The 14182-nt window shown below is 41.9% G+C and overlaps 2 protein-coding genes across 12 annotated transcripts in view; one reads left to right on the top strand and one right to left on the bottom strand.

Annotated features, from left to right (window-relative positions):
- RALBP1 (ralA binding protein 1) overlaps nt 1-6817 on the top strand; it is a 67143-nt gene extending 60326 nt beyond the window's left edge. For all 10 annotated transcript variants that reach the window (XM_069099641.1, XM_069099649.1, XM_069099646.1 and 7 more), the window contains 3 exons: nt 725-846; nt 1171-1294; nt 4839-6817. In XM_069099641.1, the coding sequence (XP_068955742.1) occupies nt 725-846; nt 1171-1294; nt 4839-5108 (516 nt within the window). In that variant the 3' untranslated portion in view covers nt 5109-6817. The remainder of the gene's footprint in view (nt 1-724; nt 847-1170; nt 1295-4838) is intronic.
- A 6009-nt stretch (nt 6818-12826) lies between these two features.
- The window catches only part of PPP4R1 (protein phosphatase 4 regulatory subunit 1), an 88848-nt gene continuing 87492 nt past the window's right edge, over nt 12827-14182 (bottom strand). For both annotated transcript variants that reach the window (XM_069099639.1, XM_069099640.1), the window contains one exon: nt 12827-13932. In XM_069099639.1, the coding sequence (XP_068955740.1) occupies nt 13769-13932 (164 nt within the window). In that variant the 3' untranslated portion in view covers nt 12827-13768. The remainder of the gene's footprint in view (nt 13933-14182) is intronic.

The following is a 14182-nucleotide window of genomic DNA, read 5'->3' as shown; positions in this document are numbered from 1 at the left end:
AAACTTTCTTTTTTTTAGGCTAACCTTGCTTTCTGAACTGGGTCCTTCTTACTAGAATTATTTAGAAACTCAAGACCCTGAGTAGAAGCCTGTGCCTCAGTCTCTACCATAAGACCTTATTGGTTTTATGCAGCTAATGTCTATTTGGACCCAAGAAGGAATTTGAGAGGGAAGTTTAAACAAGCTGACTTAGGATTAAAAAGGAACAGGGCTAATCCTTCAACTTTGGATATATTTTTTTTTTTTTTGGAGGGGGAAGGGCAGGGCAATTGGAGTTAAGTGACTTGCCCAAGGGTCACATGCCTAGTAAATGTTAAGTGTCTGAGGCCAGCTTTGAACTCGGGTTCTCCTGACTCCAGGTCTGGTGCTCTATTCACTTCACCACCTAGCTGTCCCATGGATCTATTTCTGTATATTGCCTGCTTTGAAGTCCTTGGAAATTTAGGGCATTGGATCCTCCTAAGAATGTAGGATTTGGGGGCATCTAGGTGGCACAGTGAATAGAGCACTGGCCCTGGAATCAGGAGGACCTGAGTTCAAATCCAGCCTTAGACACAACACAAAACTAGCTGTGTGACCTTGGGCAAGTCACTTAACCCCAATTGCCCTACCTTCCCCCCTCCAAAAAGCAAAAATAAAATAAAAAAAAAAGAATGTAAGATTTTATAGAGTCTTCTGTGAAAAATTCAAGACCTGCTCAGATAATTTTCTTTTATTATTTTAGGAAAATGAGATTCTGACAGAACAGGAAGAGCTTCTAGCCATGGAGCAGTTCCTCCGGAGACAGATTGCTTCAGAAAAAGAAGAGATCGAACGTCTCAGAGCAGAAATTGCTGAAATTCAAAGGTAAGGAAGAGCCTAAAGGGAAACTTTGAAAATATTCCCTTCCTCCTCCTAAAGCCTATCATAATTTCTGACCACTCTGTAACTTGAGGACTTTGATTGCCTTAGCCCCTTTCCTTCCCCACTTAAAAAAAAAAAAAACCACACCAAAAAAACCTCCCAAGAGTTTTCATCGTAAGACACGTTTGGCTTTCCATTTTGCCTACAGTAGAACTATGTTTATTAATGGTGTTAGAATGAAATGTGTGTAGAAGCCTCATAAACATTGACAGCACCATTTTCTTTGCAATGGCATGGGAAGCTTTTGATCACCTTATGCTATTCTAGTCGTCAGCAGCATGGTCGCAGTGAAACAGAGGAATATTCCTCGGAGAGTGAGAGTGAGAGTGAGGATGAAGAGGAGCTGCAGGTCATTCTCGAAGACTTACAGAGACAGAATGAAGAGCTAGAGGTGAGAAATTGTTTCCGAAAAAATTCACCATTTTTGGAAGTGGAATCTTATAAACAACATAGTTGCTTAGGGAAGTTCTTTCCTTTACTGCCTACAGGGCACCCGTTCTTAGTTATAGATGGTAATTGAAGAGCCTCTAGCCACATTCTTCAGCAGTTGATAAGCCACTGACGACATACCAGATATTTGTTGCTTGGACAGATGAATGTCTGCATTGACATGGCTAACTACATTCTTTTATCCTCAAGGCATGTCTGTTCCTGCCTACTATTTTAGATAGCTAAAGGAGCCCTCAGGGAAAAATATTTGCATAAACGAAAGACCCAATTTCTTCATCCAAACCTTAGGAAGGAGAACCTTTCTAAGATAAATTATCAGCAGAACTGTTGTGCCCTTGGAGGATAACCACATTGGACCTTAGTTTCCTCATTTAAGAGGTGAAGGGGTTTGACTGGGAAATCTGGGATTTTTTTGAGAGCAGTAAGTACATTTGCAAAAGCCTTGAGGGTTTTAGTGGACTGCAAGTTCAGTAATGAGTCACCAGGGTTTGAAGAAAGAGTCAAACCCAACAAATACCATCTCAGGTCACAGGATCCAGAGAATCAGATACACTTAGTGTGCCCTAGTGGGACCATGTCTAGAATCCTCTGTTCAGTTCTGGGTTCATTTTTGAAAGGATCACGCTGGAGAAGGACCAGGATGGTAGAGGGCTTCAGATCATTAGCTACGTCTGGTTGACAGAACTGTGAGCCTGGAGAGGAGAGCAGTTCTCTTCTCATGTCCTCCCTGAATTAAAGAGTGTCCTTCGGGAGAGGGATTAGACTCATCCTTTTCTCCGTGTGGCAGAACTACAGAGATGGAGATTTAGGTTGTTTTTGAGGAAAAATTTTTAAGATTAAAAAGGGATAAGAGGCTGGACCAGTGATTTGTCTGCAGTTTGTAATCTTGTAGCGTGTCCTGGAGCGCTGACTTAGTGACTTGCTTAGGTCACGCAGCCAGCCAGTCAGAAACTAGACTTGAACCTATGTCTTCTTAGCTCCAAGCTATTCAAAAGCACATAGTTTGTGTTTCCCCTTCACTGTCTGTCTTTCAGTGAAGGCTGGGTGTCCATTTGTTGCCAGTTGCCTGCCGGACAGCTCCGACTGGATGGCCCATAGGCCAAACTCAGTATATCTAAAACAACTCATCATTCCCCTTTCCCTCCTAATTCCTAACCCATTCCTTTTCCTAACATCTTGATTTTTATCAAGGTTACCACTATTTTTTTCAGGTTCCCAATGTCTAAATCAGCTTTAATTATTCATTTTCATGTAACCCTCAGATCGAGTCAGTTGCCCGCCTCTTGCCACCACGTCCTCTCACATCCACTCCTTTTCTTTCTACTCCCGAGGCTGCTACTCGCATCCAGGGCAGCACCTCTTGCCAGCACTTCACAGTACATTTAGCCTGCCCTTTCTAGTCCACTTTACACAGATGCCTGGTTGGTATTCCAAAAGCTTAGGCCTGTCCATGTCACTTCGAAGAAACTTCATTGGTTCCTTATAACAGCTCCGGTATAAAACACGAACTCCTCTGTTTGGCAGTTGACACGCTCCTTAAGCCCAGCCTGTCTCAGAGGCACGTAGTGCTTTGTTCCCCTTTGTGCAGTGTCAGTTCTGCCAGGACTCTGCAGCTTGACGTTCTTTGTACGTGAACTTTCCATCTCCTGACTTCTTTTTATAGCCTCTCTCCCAACCTGGGATACTTTCCCAGGAATCCTTCATTCAAGGCTCAGCTTAAGGGCCACCATCTAAAGGAGCCCTGGATTGATCCTTGCAGGTGTTAGTGAAGCTGCTGCCCTACCCCCCCTCCAGGGTTATTTTGTATCATCTGTGTCTTGTCTTTGTTCTTGTAGAATGGGAAAATAGGAGTTTTTGTTCTTGTTATACCCCATGCCTATTGGAATGCCTCAGAGATTCCTGTTGAATTTGGGATGTTGAAGAAGGAATTCTTCATCAGGCTGGACTAGCTGCCAGGTTTCTTCAGATTCCCAATCTAGGATGATGCCTAGGCAGTAATGAGCTAAGGACAGTGTATTGTGAGATATGATATTTGCCAGTCCATAGCCACTCTTACTGTGGTTCTCAGACTTCTGCCTGAAAGAGAGGGGAGAGTGTTTTTTGGGGGGAGAGGGGTAGAGACTGAGTCCCTATTAAATATCTTATTTTCCTGTGCTTGGCTGGGGCTGAGAATAAAAGGGAACATGGAGATCTTGATGTAGACTGGGGAGTTTGTAGGATTTTAGGCATAGAGCTGGAAGGTACCTTGGAGACTCTCCCTTATTTTACAGATAAGGAATCTTAGGCCCTTCAAAGTGAAGTGATTGTCCCTGGGTGACAAAAATGGCAGAGCTGGGATTAGAACCAAGATCCTCTTGCTCCAAGTACAGCACTAGCTTATGCTGCCTTATATGACTACAGAGAGGCCATACCTGCATAGTCCCCTCTTCATCCCCTTAAATAGCATCATTTTCAACAGGGTTGGCTTGGGGTCCTCATAACATTTTATCATGACAGGATTCCTTCTCCTTTTCAGAAAGTGAAAGTTTGCAGTTACAAGAATGACTCGTATGGGGTGAGGTGTCTCTAAGAGGTTGGGCTGTTTTTTATTACCTCAAAGAGCATGAAAGAATTCTTAAACTGTACCAGTACGAGTGTATCCTGTCTCTCCAGGGAAGATTTAGTCATAACAATAGCTACCTAGCATTTACATAGTGCCTTACTGTGTCCAAAAGAGATTTACATGTATGATTTCATTTGATCCTCACAACTGCACTGTGAGGTACGTGCTAAAACTGGAGCAGAGAGAGACGTTAAAAAGAACTTCCAAGGGTCTCATAGCTAGGCAAGAAAGAACTCTATTAGGTGTTGGAGCTGCCCTCCCTCTGGGTCATAGCAGATAGCAGCTAGAGGGGACGTTTACACTGTTACACCGTGTGAGACCCCCACCCCTTGTCTGCTTACCCAGTGGAGGCTCACAGAGCGCTGCTGCAGAAGTGGGTTCTGAGCAGGCTGAGGAACTGATGGCTTTTCAGATTCCTTTGTGTCACAAGGTCTGACAAGCCATTTCCTTAGGTACAAAAAGTGTGCTGTGAAACCCTATATTGAGGTCTGGGTGATGGTGGGACCCCACGCTCCTGGCTCAGTGTGAGCGAGTGAGGGCTGACGGCCCAGGGCTGACGCATGCACGGCAGCCAGAGAGGGCGGCTCTGAATCTTTCCCACCAGGTCACTGTAAGGTAAGGTGAGGTGAGGTCCCTCCCAGCCTCCCCACTTTGAAGGCCTGTGTTCTGTGGTCAGTGAAGGGAGGGGGCTAAGAGGGTGCTTCCACACCAGTGTGTCTCAAGCGATGTAAGAATGTGGCCACCAAAGGAAGCACTAGCGTTTCCTTTTCCCCAGTTGAGCTTATTGCAACAAAGAGACCAGTGTTGAGTGTCTTTGCCGTTGAATGGCCCTTTCTGTGTCCTCACTGTTTAATTGACACTGTTCCTTCTGTTATTGGTGAAGATAAAGAACAATCATTTGAACCAAGCGATTCATGAGGAGCGAGAGGCCATCATTGAGCTTCGAGTGCAGCTTCGACTGCTGCAGATGCAGCGAGCAAAGTCCGAGCAGCAGGTGCAGGAAGACGAAGAGCCAGAAAAACGTGGGGGCGGAGCTCAGCAGCCGAGAGACAGTGTCCCCGAAACAAAGGCAGCAAGAGAGCAGCAGCCCAAGGCGGTCAGGGAGCAGGCAAAGCCGTCACCGAGCAGAGAGCGGAAGGAAACGCCGATATGAGCGGCCTGGGAGAAGGCCTCAGTGGAATCTACTAGGCTTAACAAGGACTGTGCAATTTACTGTAATGCCGAGAATAAAAGTGCACACATCTCTCCTGGTGTACATTATGTAAAGACGTCTTTTAGTCCTGGGGATGCTTGTCTCTTTCATATGTATGAATTCTACCCATCAGGCTCAGGTTACACAAGTGTACAAAGCAGTGAAAGCATTTTCAGGCTTGGAGGGGACAGATGTGTTTTCCAGATAGTTAGCTTATTTGAAGATTAATTTGCTTCATTCAGTTACATAAAATGAACCTCAAAACTTTAAATAATTCTCAAGAATAATTTGATTTTTTTTAAACCAAAAATGTTTTTTTTTGTTGTTGTTTTCACTACAGCAGAATTGGAGGCTTGATCTCTCTTTTCAGGGGAAAACAAGACCAGACATGAATTACTGTTATCTGCCTTGTGAATGGATCTCTTGTGTCACCCATCACTTAGTTCTACCCTGCTTACTTAGTCACTTTTGCTTGTGCCTTTTATACCTTTTTGGTGCATAATGGGGGGGGAGCCATCTGAACCTTTCATGATGGACAAGAATGACTTGGGCTAACGGGCTACTTTTATATATCCTTATAAATTCTTAACTTCGCAATTCTAGACTACACTAAAATAAACTTACACCACTCCAGGACTGCATGGTTCAGTCCCAGTAAGAAATTGCCCTCGATGCTCTCCTGTGTCAGAACTGTTGGGCAGCAGGACCCACAAAGAACAGAAAGTGAGGATAGGCCCACTTGTTGCTAATGTTGGCCACACCATTAAATCAGCACGTAACTGCTTGTTCTTCGGGACTTTTCCACGAAGTTGGTTGGAGGTATTAGCCTTCCCCAAATTCCTTTCCACACAGAAATGGGCAAATCTTTGATGTGACTGATCTTTTACTAAATACAGGTGGATTTCTATTGCTTGCTTAGGCTAGAATGTAATGTCTCTTTGCCTGGTTAAGCCATATACTCTCTTGAACAAAATCTTAAATTCTGTCTTTCAAGTGAGCCTGATTTATAGCCTCCCGTTTGATAGGATTCAGCAATAGAAAACCATTACTTTTTAATAGTTGCTATACTGTTCTTTTCCTTTATTAATTCATTGAGATGATCCTTCCTAACACCTGTCTTCTTAGGCCATTTTCTGTTTAAGAGTTATTCTTTTCTGTTTGTTAGAGACTAAATGATGTCCACTAAATTTGTCAAATATTCAACATATGACAATGAAAATGAACCCAAGAGCATTGGTGATCTTTATTTCCTAGAATTTTGAGTATTTATTTTCAGCACCTCTTGGATGTGGTTGTATCCTCTACCTATTGCACTGTTGTGAATTGTTGGCCATTATTTGATTTTGTACAAAAAGAAAGCTTTGATATGTTATAGAAAACAACATACTATTTTTTTAAAATCTGGAGAGAAGATATTATGGTGACTAAAATATGGTCAAGTGATGAACGTAAATGTATAAAAGCCTTCTTAGTGTTCTGTTACATTCATTTTCTATTTGCTGGCAAAAATATTTAAGGTTACTTTTTTGTTTGCATAAACACTAATTTCTATCAAGCTGTTATGATTTTTTAATTAGTGTTCCCATTCTCTTAATATTGGCTAACTTTTATTTTGTGCCAGGACCATTAAGCATCAAACAAATAAATTCAAGCAGCCATTTGGGAAAAAATGTTTCAAGTTTCTTAAATGCTCATTTTTGGGGGGATGGTTTTAAATGTATCTTGTGGAAAACAAGAGGATGGATTATGTGTTTGAGGGACAGGGCTTGGGGGGGTCGATGAGGGAGGAAGGACTGGACCTGTGATCTCACTGGCATAGGGAACTCCTTATGAGACAAACACCTCCTACCATCACTCCCCACCATTCCCCTCCAAAGCAGGTAACCATTTGTATGGCAACTTATGTGTTAGAGAATTACCTGGAGCACTGAAACATTAAGTGACTGTCCAGGACCCCACAGCCTGTATGTGTCTGAGGCAGGACTTGGAGAACTTAAAAAACCTATTTTCTAGAACTTTGCCATTCATACACTATTCCATCTGTACTTAACTGTACTGTTTTTAGTCATGGTGATGGTTTTGTGTTGTCTCTTTGTGACCAAGTGCTTACATTTGCACAAGCCAAAAGGTATTTTCTGTGAAACTTAACAGACTTATATGGGGAGGGGAGTGTACCATGATCTTAAGCAGTGAGTGAGCTAACCAACCAAGGTGGCTATTCTTTTAGGAACAAAACTTGGCAGCTAATAACTTCTTGTAGAATGTCACTATACTCTTAGCTGGTCACCTGCACTCATCTTTAAGCTTCTGCACTGAATTATTAACACTTGCTTCTAGCTATATTTTGCAAATACTGACTTTGAATAAAAGTTCAGGTTTGACTTCTTTGAACATTATGTAACCCTAAAAAACCTTAAGTTTTTTACAAATTAAAACTTAGGAAAAATATTAAGTTACTGCTTGCATCTTGATTTAACATAAAAAAAAATAAAATACATAGAATTACAAAGGAAACCAATGATATTTCCGCATTCAGGTTCACGGACCCTTTGAACTCCCCAGGGATCCCAAGTTAAGAACCCCTGCTCTACCGTTTCAAATGACCTTTGAAGAATCTAAAGGAGGGAAATTTTCTGGCCCCATTTCATTTTATAAATCAACCTTCAAATCTATATATCATTTTTCCTAAAAGGCTTCTATAACCAATCAAAAAACATGGGCTATAAATGTTATTGTGTAAGCTGGTGCCTCCTCTTGAGGGGTCATGCCCTAATGAGGACTTTGCCAGGATCCGAAATCCTCAGGACTGAAACTAGACTGATCAGAGCTGCAAGCCTGAATTTGTTAGAACATGAAGGATACAAGGAACTCGTTTTTCTTCCTCCCTGCTAAGATAGTCATCTTTGAAACAACTGTAATGTTACATAGTTCTTGAGAACAAACTGACTGAAAGTACTTCCTCTTTCTCTGGGGAGTTTTGAGTTGTTTCCTTTCACTTTTATCCAGCAGGCAGGTAGTAATGAGAAAGCTGTTTCAGGCCGTGTTACATACTCACAACAGTTTGGTGCTGTGTTCTGGGCAATTGAGGATTTTTCATCCCCTGGGAAATGAGTCCTAATTTTGATTGTGCCTTCCACCTCAGGCGCATGAGGCTCAGCAGATGCCTAGGTCTTCTGACAGGTGAGAAAAGCTGTGGGGTTAGTGATCCTAACCGAGATATGTTAAGAATTAGCCAAGTACTTAGGTAAAAGTCATATTAGAACTAAGTAATGGTGCAGAGATTATTTTACTTTGTCCTTAAATAAATTGATTTACTAGTTGAAAATGGAATCGATAGACCATCTAGAATGTAGTGTTCTTCAGACTCATGCTGTGTCACATACCCTATTTAAATTTTGAATAGGGAGTGATAATTTGCAGTAATCTAGTATTTCTGTTCAATGTTCTCCCTTGTGATTAATTCAATAAATAAGCACCTCAAGTGTGTGCACAGCTCCAGGATACACAAGTCTGCCATCCTTAAGAACCTTACTATTCTTGGGGATGGGGCGGGGAGGGAGAAGGACACACGCACCCATGATAAGTAAATGCCATATAATTTGAGGCAGATAACACAAGGGAATCATGAAAGCACATAGGACCTAGCATCTGAGCCAAGTCTTGGAGAAAATGTGACCTGGGTACGGGGAGATGGGAACAAGACAGTGGCTGGAATTTAAATTAAGTAAGGAAGAAGAGATCAGTCTGGGGTGAAAAGCCTTTTTCTGGCTTTTAGCTAAAGCCAATGATTGATTTTTGAAAGGGAATGATGTGATTAGACCCTGTTTTAGCCATTTGCAGGTTTACTTTGTCTTTAACATCCATATGTACAGGCCTGCCTAGGGGCAGAAAGAGCAAAAGCCAGCAACTAACCTACTGAGCACTGGTTTCTAATTACTAACCTGTCCCTTTGTTGATCTTTTTGGTTTATAGAAACCAAATTTTAAATATTTGGCTGTATTCCTATTTTCCAACTGAGTGATCAAAGCACCAAACAAGCAGGGAGGTATCTAAGGTTGCACAGTCGTTGATAGGTATGGGCAGAAGAGACTAACCAAGGAACCTGAAAGAAGGATAAAATTACCTTTGATCAATGTCAACACCCCCACACCCCTGGGTCTATTTTACAGAAGACGTTCAGGGAAGCTGATATGGCTGGAGCTGAGGACTTTTGAGTATCCAGATTCCTTTTATTTTCCTAGGCTAGGCTGCCTATAGCTTTAAGTCAACAATTCTGGCATCAACGTGAAATGTGAAGCCCATTTCTTGCTCCTGTGGTCGTTAGTATGTAGAACCTTACAAGGACATCTGCAAAGATGGGATACTCAAATGGTTTGTCAATTAGTGTTGCTCAGTTTAAAATGGAGCTAAATCCAGCCTCTCTTTCCTTTCCTCTAGATTCCAGTGTCTTTACAGTGAAAAAGCAATGTGCCTGGCCCCTCTAGTCCCCAAATCAGCATTTCCAGATTTGGGAGGAGCTGACTTTAAAACTCATTTGGGAGCTTGTAGTACTGATGAGAAGGGGCTCTTTCAAAAAGAATCACAAATGGATAGTCTTCATGAGGGAGTATTTGTGAATAGGGCCCTGCCTCACCACTGTTATCTAGTCTTCCACAGTTTTAATACAAGGAATAATTTCCTTAGCAATGAAACTTGGAACCTAAAACCAACGAGGAAGCATCCAGTGCAAGATCTTCAAGTCAAGGAGGGCTTGGCAGGGCAGATTGGGTCTGTACATATTAAAAACCTGGTCTGAGACCCCATTGGTTGGCAATGCTTTGGTTTCCTGTGCAGTCCCACCCTATTATACTCACTTTTGTTGATGTTTTCAGTTCATTCTCTACCTTGAGAAAGCTGTCTAGCCTAGGTGGAAAAAAAAAATCACTTCTAGTGCCTAGCCAAACCTCTTTTAAGAATAGCAAGCTGAGTGTGACAGGGCAGCATCTGCTAGAACGACCCCACATGGGGTCATAACGCACATTTTAAGAAGCACCAAAGGGGTCACAAGTGAGAAAAGTTTAAGAAGCCATGTGCTAGAGTACAGAAATCCAACAGCCTTGTTTTCTTGAGGTTACAGGTGAGGAAGGAACTCCCATTTTCCTTTAGTTCGAGTCAGCCAGTTACTGATCTTTTAAAATCATTTGTTTTCAGCTGGAATTGTTTCCTCCAATTCCCTGTCCCAGCTCTCTCCCACTGCATCTTGCTCTTTGAAAGCATTACCATACATGGAAGCGTTCTGCCACGTTTCACTGCTGAAGTGGTGTCAGGTTTTCCTGGACCTGGTCAGTTAAATACTTGTCATCCCCTCCATTCCCCAAGGGTGCAGACGTCAAATGCATTTGCTCCTAGGATCCTGTGTGCCAAAAACGCCTGCTGCCTTAGATGCCATTCTTAGAACAGCATAGGGCCAATTCTGCAAAAAGGAAGATTTACCTCAAGTACCCTATGTACTCAAAGATACTTTGATAACAGCAAAAGCCTTGGAAGCCTTCTGGGATGTACTCTGCAGTGGTTCTTAGATTCAAAGCTAAAGTGAATATAGTGTTTGCACAGAAACAAGGCAGTTTAGGAAGCTGTTGGGAACATTACAAGACTGGTAAATTTTTATAAAACAAAGCAGATACAACTTTTCATGCTTATACAATTGCCCTTTTGATTTGACTTAAGAGAAATGTTAGCTAAGGTTCCATGGAGCTGTCAGAATTTTCTGAACTGATATAAATGATCTTGCTGAATGACTTTTCAGAAAGTTTAGTAATCTCAAGGCTGGCGCCTAGGCATTCAAGAGTGTAAAAAGATCAATGATCATCTAAAAACCCTTCTCACATTACAGAAAGCATATCAGGAAGCAGTAACTGTAAGCATTCTGCTCGCTCAGGTTTATATTGAGATAGGTAAGTACAAATAAACCTGCTATGCTTTTTCTTCTTCTTCCCTTTTCCCTCATGACAGTCTACGAGGAATGTGTTTTCATTTTTTCTGCCTTACCTCTTCTCCCACCCAGCCTCTTGCTGTTGCTGGAAGCCAAAATTTTCTTGCCTAAACTGATCCTGACTGATCAGAGGCTATATTCGGTTCCAAGACCCTCTGCTATCTTCAGGAGTTCAGCTCAGCCCGTTTCCCTACAACACGCCTGAAAAAAGAGCAAGTTCTATCTAGACTAGCCTTTAGGGCACATGTGACTAATTGTTAAGGGATTGTCATTTAAAAAACCTCTCCTTTCAAGTGTGTTTACTCTCAAATTAGACCTAAGTTGATAAGACACTTAGGATAATGCATTTAGAGCTGGAAGAGACCTTAAAAGATGAGGTCCAATCCTCTCCGTCTCATTTGCAGAGGCTGAGAGAAATCAACTTGCCCAGTTAAGTTACTTAAGTAGAAGCCAGATGTGAACCCAGGTGTTCTTAATTCCAAAGGATCGCTCTACACACACACACACACACACACTCTCTCTCTCTCTCCCCCCCCCAATTAACTCTGCCCATCATTTAGCAGACCTTTGAAGTATTGATTGTATGGGTTTAGCTTATGTTCCTTTAGGACTTGTATTTATTTCAAGATGTTTCATAGAACAATACCTAAAAACAGCAAAAGAAAAATCTGCCAGTTCTTAGATGGTCAATAGTTAACAGCCCAAGATTAGAAACATGAGTTTTAAGCTTTCCCTCCTCAGTTCCCTCACCTCTCCCCAACCTCCTGGGTTCCTTCAAGACTCAGTTCAGATCCCATCTTATTCAGTGGAGGCCATTTTCAATTCCTCCCTTTCACCTTGCTCTGCAACATCTGCATGTTGTCTCCCCACAAGACTGTGAGCACTTTACAGGCAGGCACCATGTATTCCATGTTTAGCACTGGGCTTAACGTAGGGGCTTAATAAATGCTTGATTAATGTGGTACAAAGAACAGTGACATTACCTTGGGAGTGTAATTTCTCTCTGCCTTTTTTATAAAAAGGAATTGTTACAGCTTTGTATGACTTTTAAAGAACTAAGAATTTTGGGGAAAGGGTATATCATACACTTTTGCCTTATAAGCAGGAAAATTAACAAAAGATAAATAAGCTCTAGGAAACTAATCAGATGTCACTAGTAAATAGTTGGATTGAACATTCAAAATGAGGGAAGACAGGTTAGAGTATGTAATCAATTACTGGGATGTTAGCTGCATGTTAGCTACCATAGCAGACAGGGTGACACAGATAAATACTCCTTAAAGAAAATGTCTCTACTCCTTTCCCTGTCTAAATCTCCAAACTGGGGGACCTTTTGGCCATTTCATCTGTGTGGATCAGTAACTGGGCAGACCTAGAGGATCTGCTGTGTCTGTTTCCATCCCACCCTAGCATTTCCTGTAGCTATCAGATTGCAACAGAATCCAGAACCTGGCCCTCCCAATCTGGGTTCTTCAAACTAGGAGCCAAAAATGCCCCAGGTAAACAAAGATACCTGTGACACATTCTGATTTTCCCCTTTGATTCTGAGTACTACCTGGAGTCTGGTAAGAAGGGTTAAGATTCCAGTGATGCCCACTGCTGGATTGCCAGAAATACTAAAGGGCAGACTATCTCTTCACATAAATTTTTAGAGCCTTGGAGAAAAATACTAAACCTTTGAGTTCACCATATTGTACTAAATCATAAATACAGATCATCAATCACATTTATTTCCAGGTGTCTAAAACCAGCCAAGAATATGTACATCTTATTAATAAATTTTTATTTGGACAAGTGGAGAACTTGTGTCACAACAGTTTTAAACAACATGATTAAAGACTGCGGTGCTCCCCAGAGTGGTCACAGTATGTACAGTATGGGAAGAACAAAGCTGCACCTCAGAGCTGATCATGATCCAGTGAAAATACCTGACATATAGTACACGTGCTAATAAATCTCCTTCAGGTCATGACCAGCATGAAAAAAAAAATAGGACATAGGTATTCATCAAAGGTTTCTGCTACTGGATACAGCAATATGCTGCATTAGAGTTAAAATCAGATTCTAGCTTAGTGTTAGCATCAAGCCCTTAAGAGAAATCCAAACGTTTCTACTTTCCCAATTTACATACATCAAAAACTATTCACACTCGCTCAGGATGGGGCCACAGCACCCATCAGGTCCTTGCCTGGATAAAAACGTTTAGAGCTAATACTGGAGGCCTCTTGTGCATCCTGTTACAACACATCTGCCTTTCTGACTATGAGAATTTCATCTACTGGCTGTTAAAGTAAAACTTGCCAAGTTAACTCCCAAGGAGAAAACAATGAGGGTTTTGGGACGGTCATCCCTTCCAAAACGCTCTGCCAATTCAAGTTTCACTCATTCAGGAAGACAGAAGGATTTAAGGCTTCGGTGACAAGTATAATCCTCTGAGAAATTAGTATTTCCTAAAGTCAAGATGAGCTAGTTTACCACACTTTCTCTCGACTCCTAAGATCCCTGGCGTCAGGTGGAGGTGACTGGCACCTGTAGTTAGGTCTGGCAAGAGAGGGAGATCTTTCCTCCTTCAGAAAAGGCCACCTCAGATCATCCGTGGTGAGGAGCACTTGTGGAGTTTAAGCAGGAGAGACAATGAGACTCGGGCTCTTTAGTAAGTCGAAGAAGCTGTACTCATGGCATCTTCAGCCGTTTTGTTACTGGAAGGGTGAACGCTCGCAAAGTATTTGACATCATTGTCACTATCCATCTGAAGAGCCATAAGTGTTTGTTCCACAGCTTCCTGATGAGAGTTAGCAGAACTCAAGAAATACTCTGGAAATGAAAACAAAATAAGTTCAACAATATTTAATGTTTTTCAAGTACAAATTTTGAAAATGTCTGCCATGTAATTTGGAATGATTCCAATGAAGTGACTCAATAATAAAGAGATTCATACTTCTGCTAGGCACTCACTCCTAGTAAAAGTCAATGATGGGGGCAACTAGGTGGCACAGTGAATAGAGTACCAGCCTTGGAGTCAGGAGGACTTGTGTTGTGTGACCTTGGGCAAGTCACTTAACCC

This window comes from Petaurus breviceps, unplaced genomic scaffold (assembly GCF_028583685.1).
Source record: "Petaurus breviceps papuanus isolate PSGF00001 unplaced genomic scaffold, PetGlider_PUasm1.0 38, whole genome shotgun sequence".
Lineage (NCBI taxonomy): Eukaryota > Metazoa > Chordata > Mammalia > Diprotodontia > Petauridae > Petaurus > Petaurus breviceps.
This window is presented reverse-complemented; position numbering and strand designations above follow the sequence as displayed.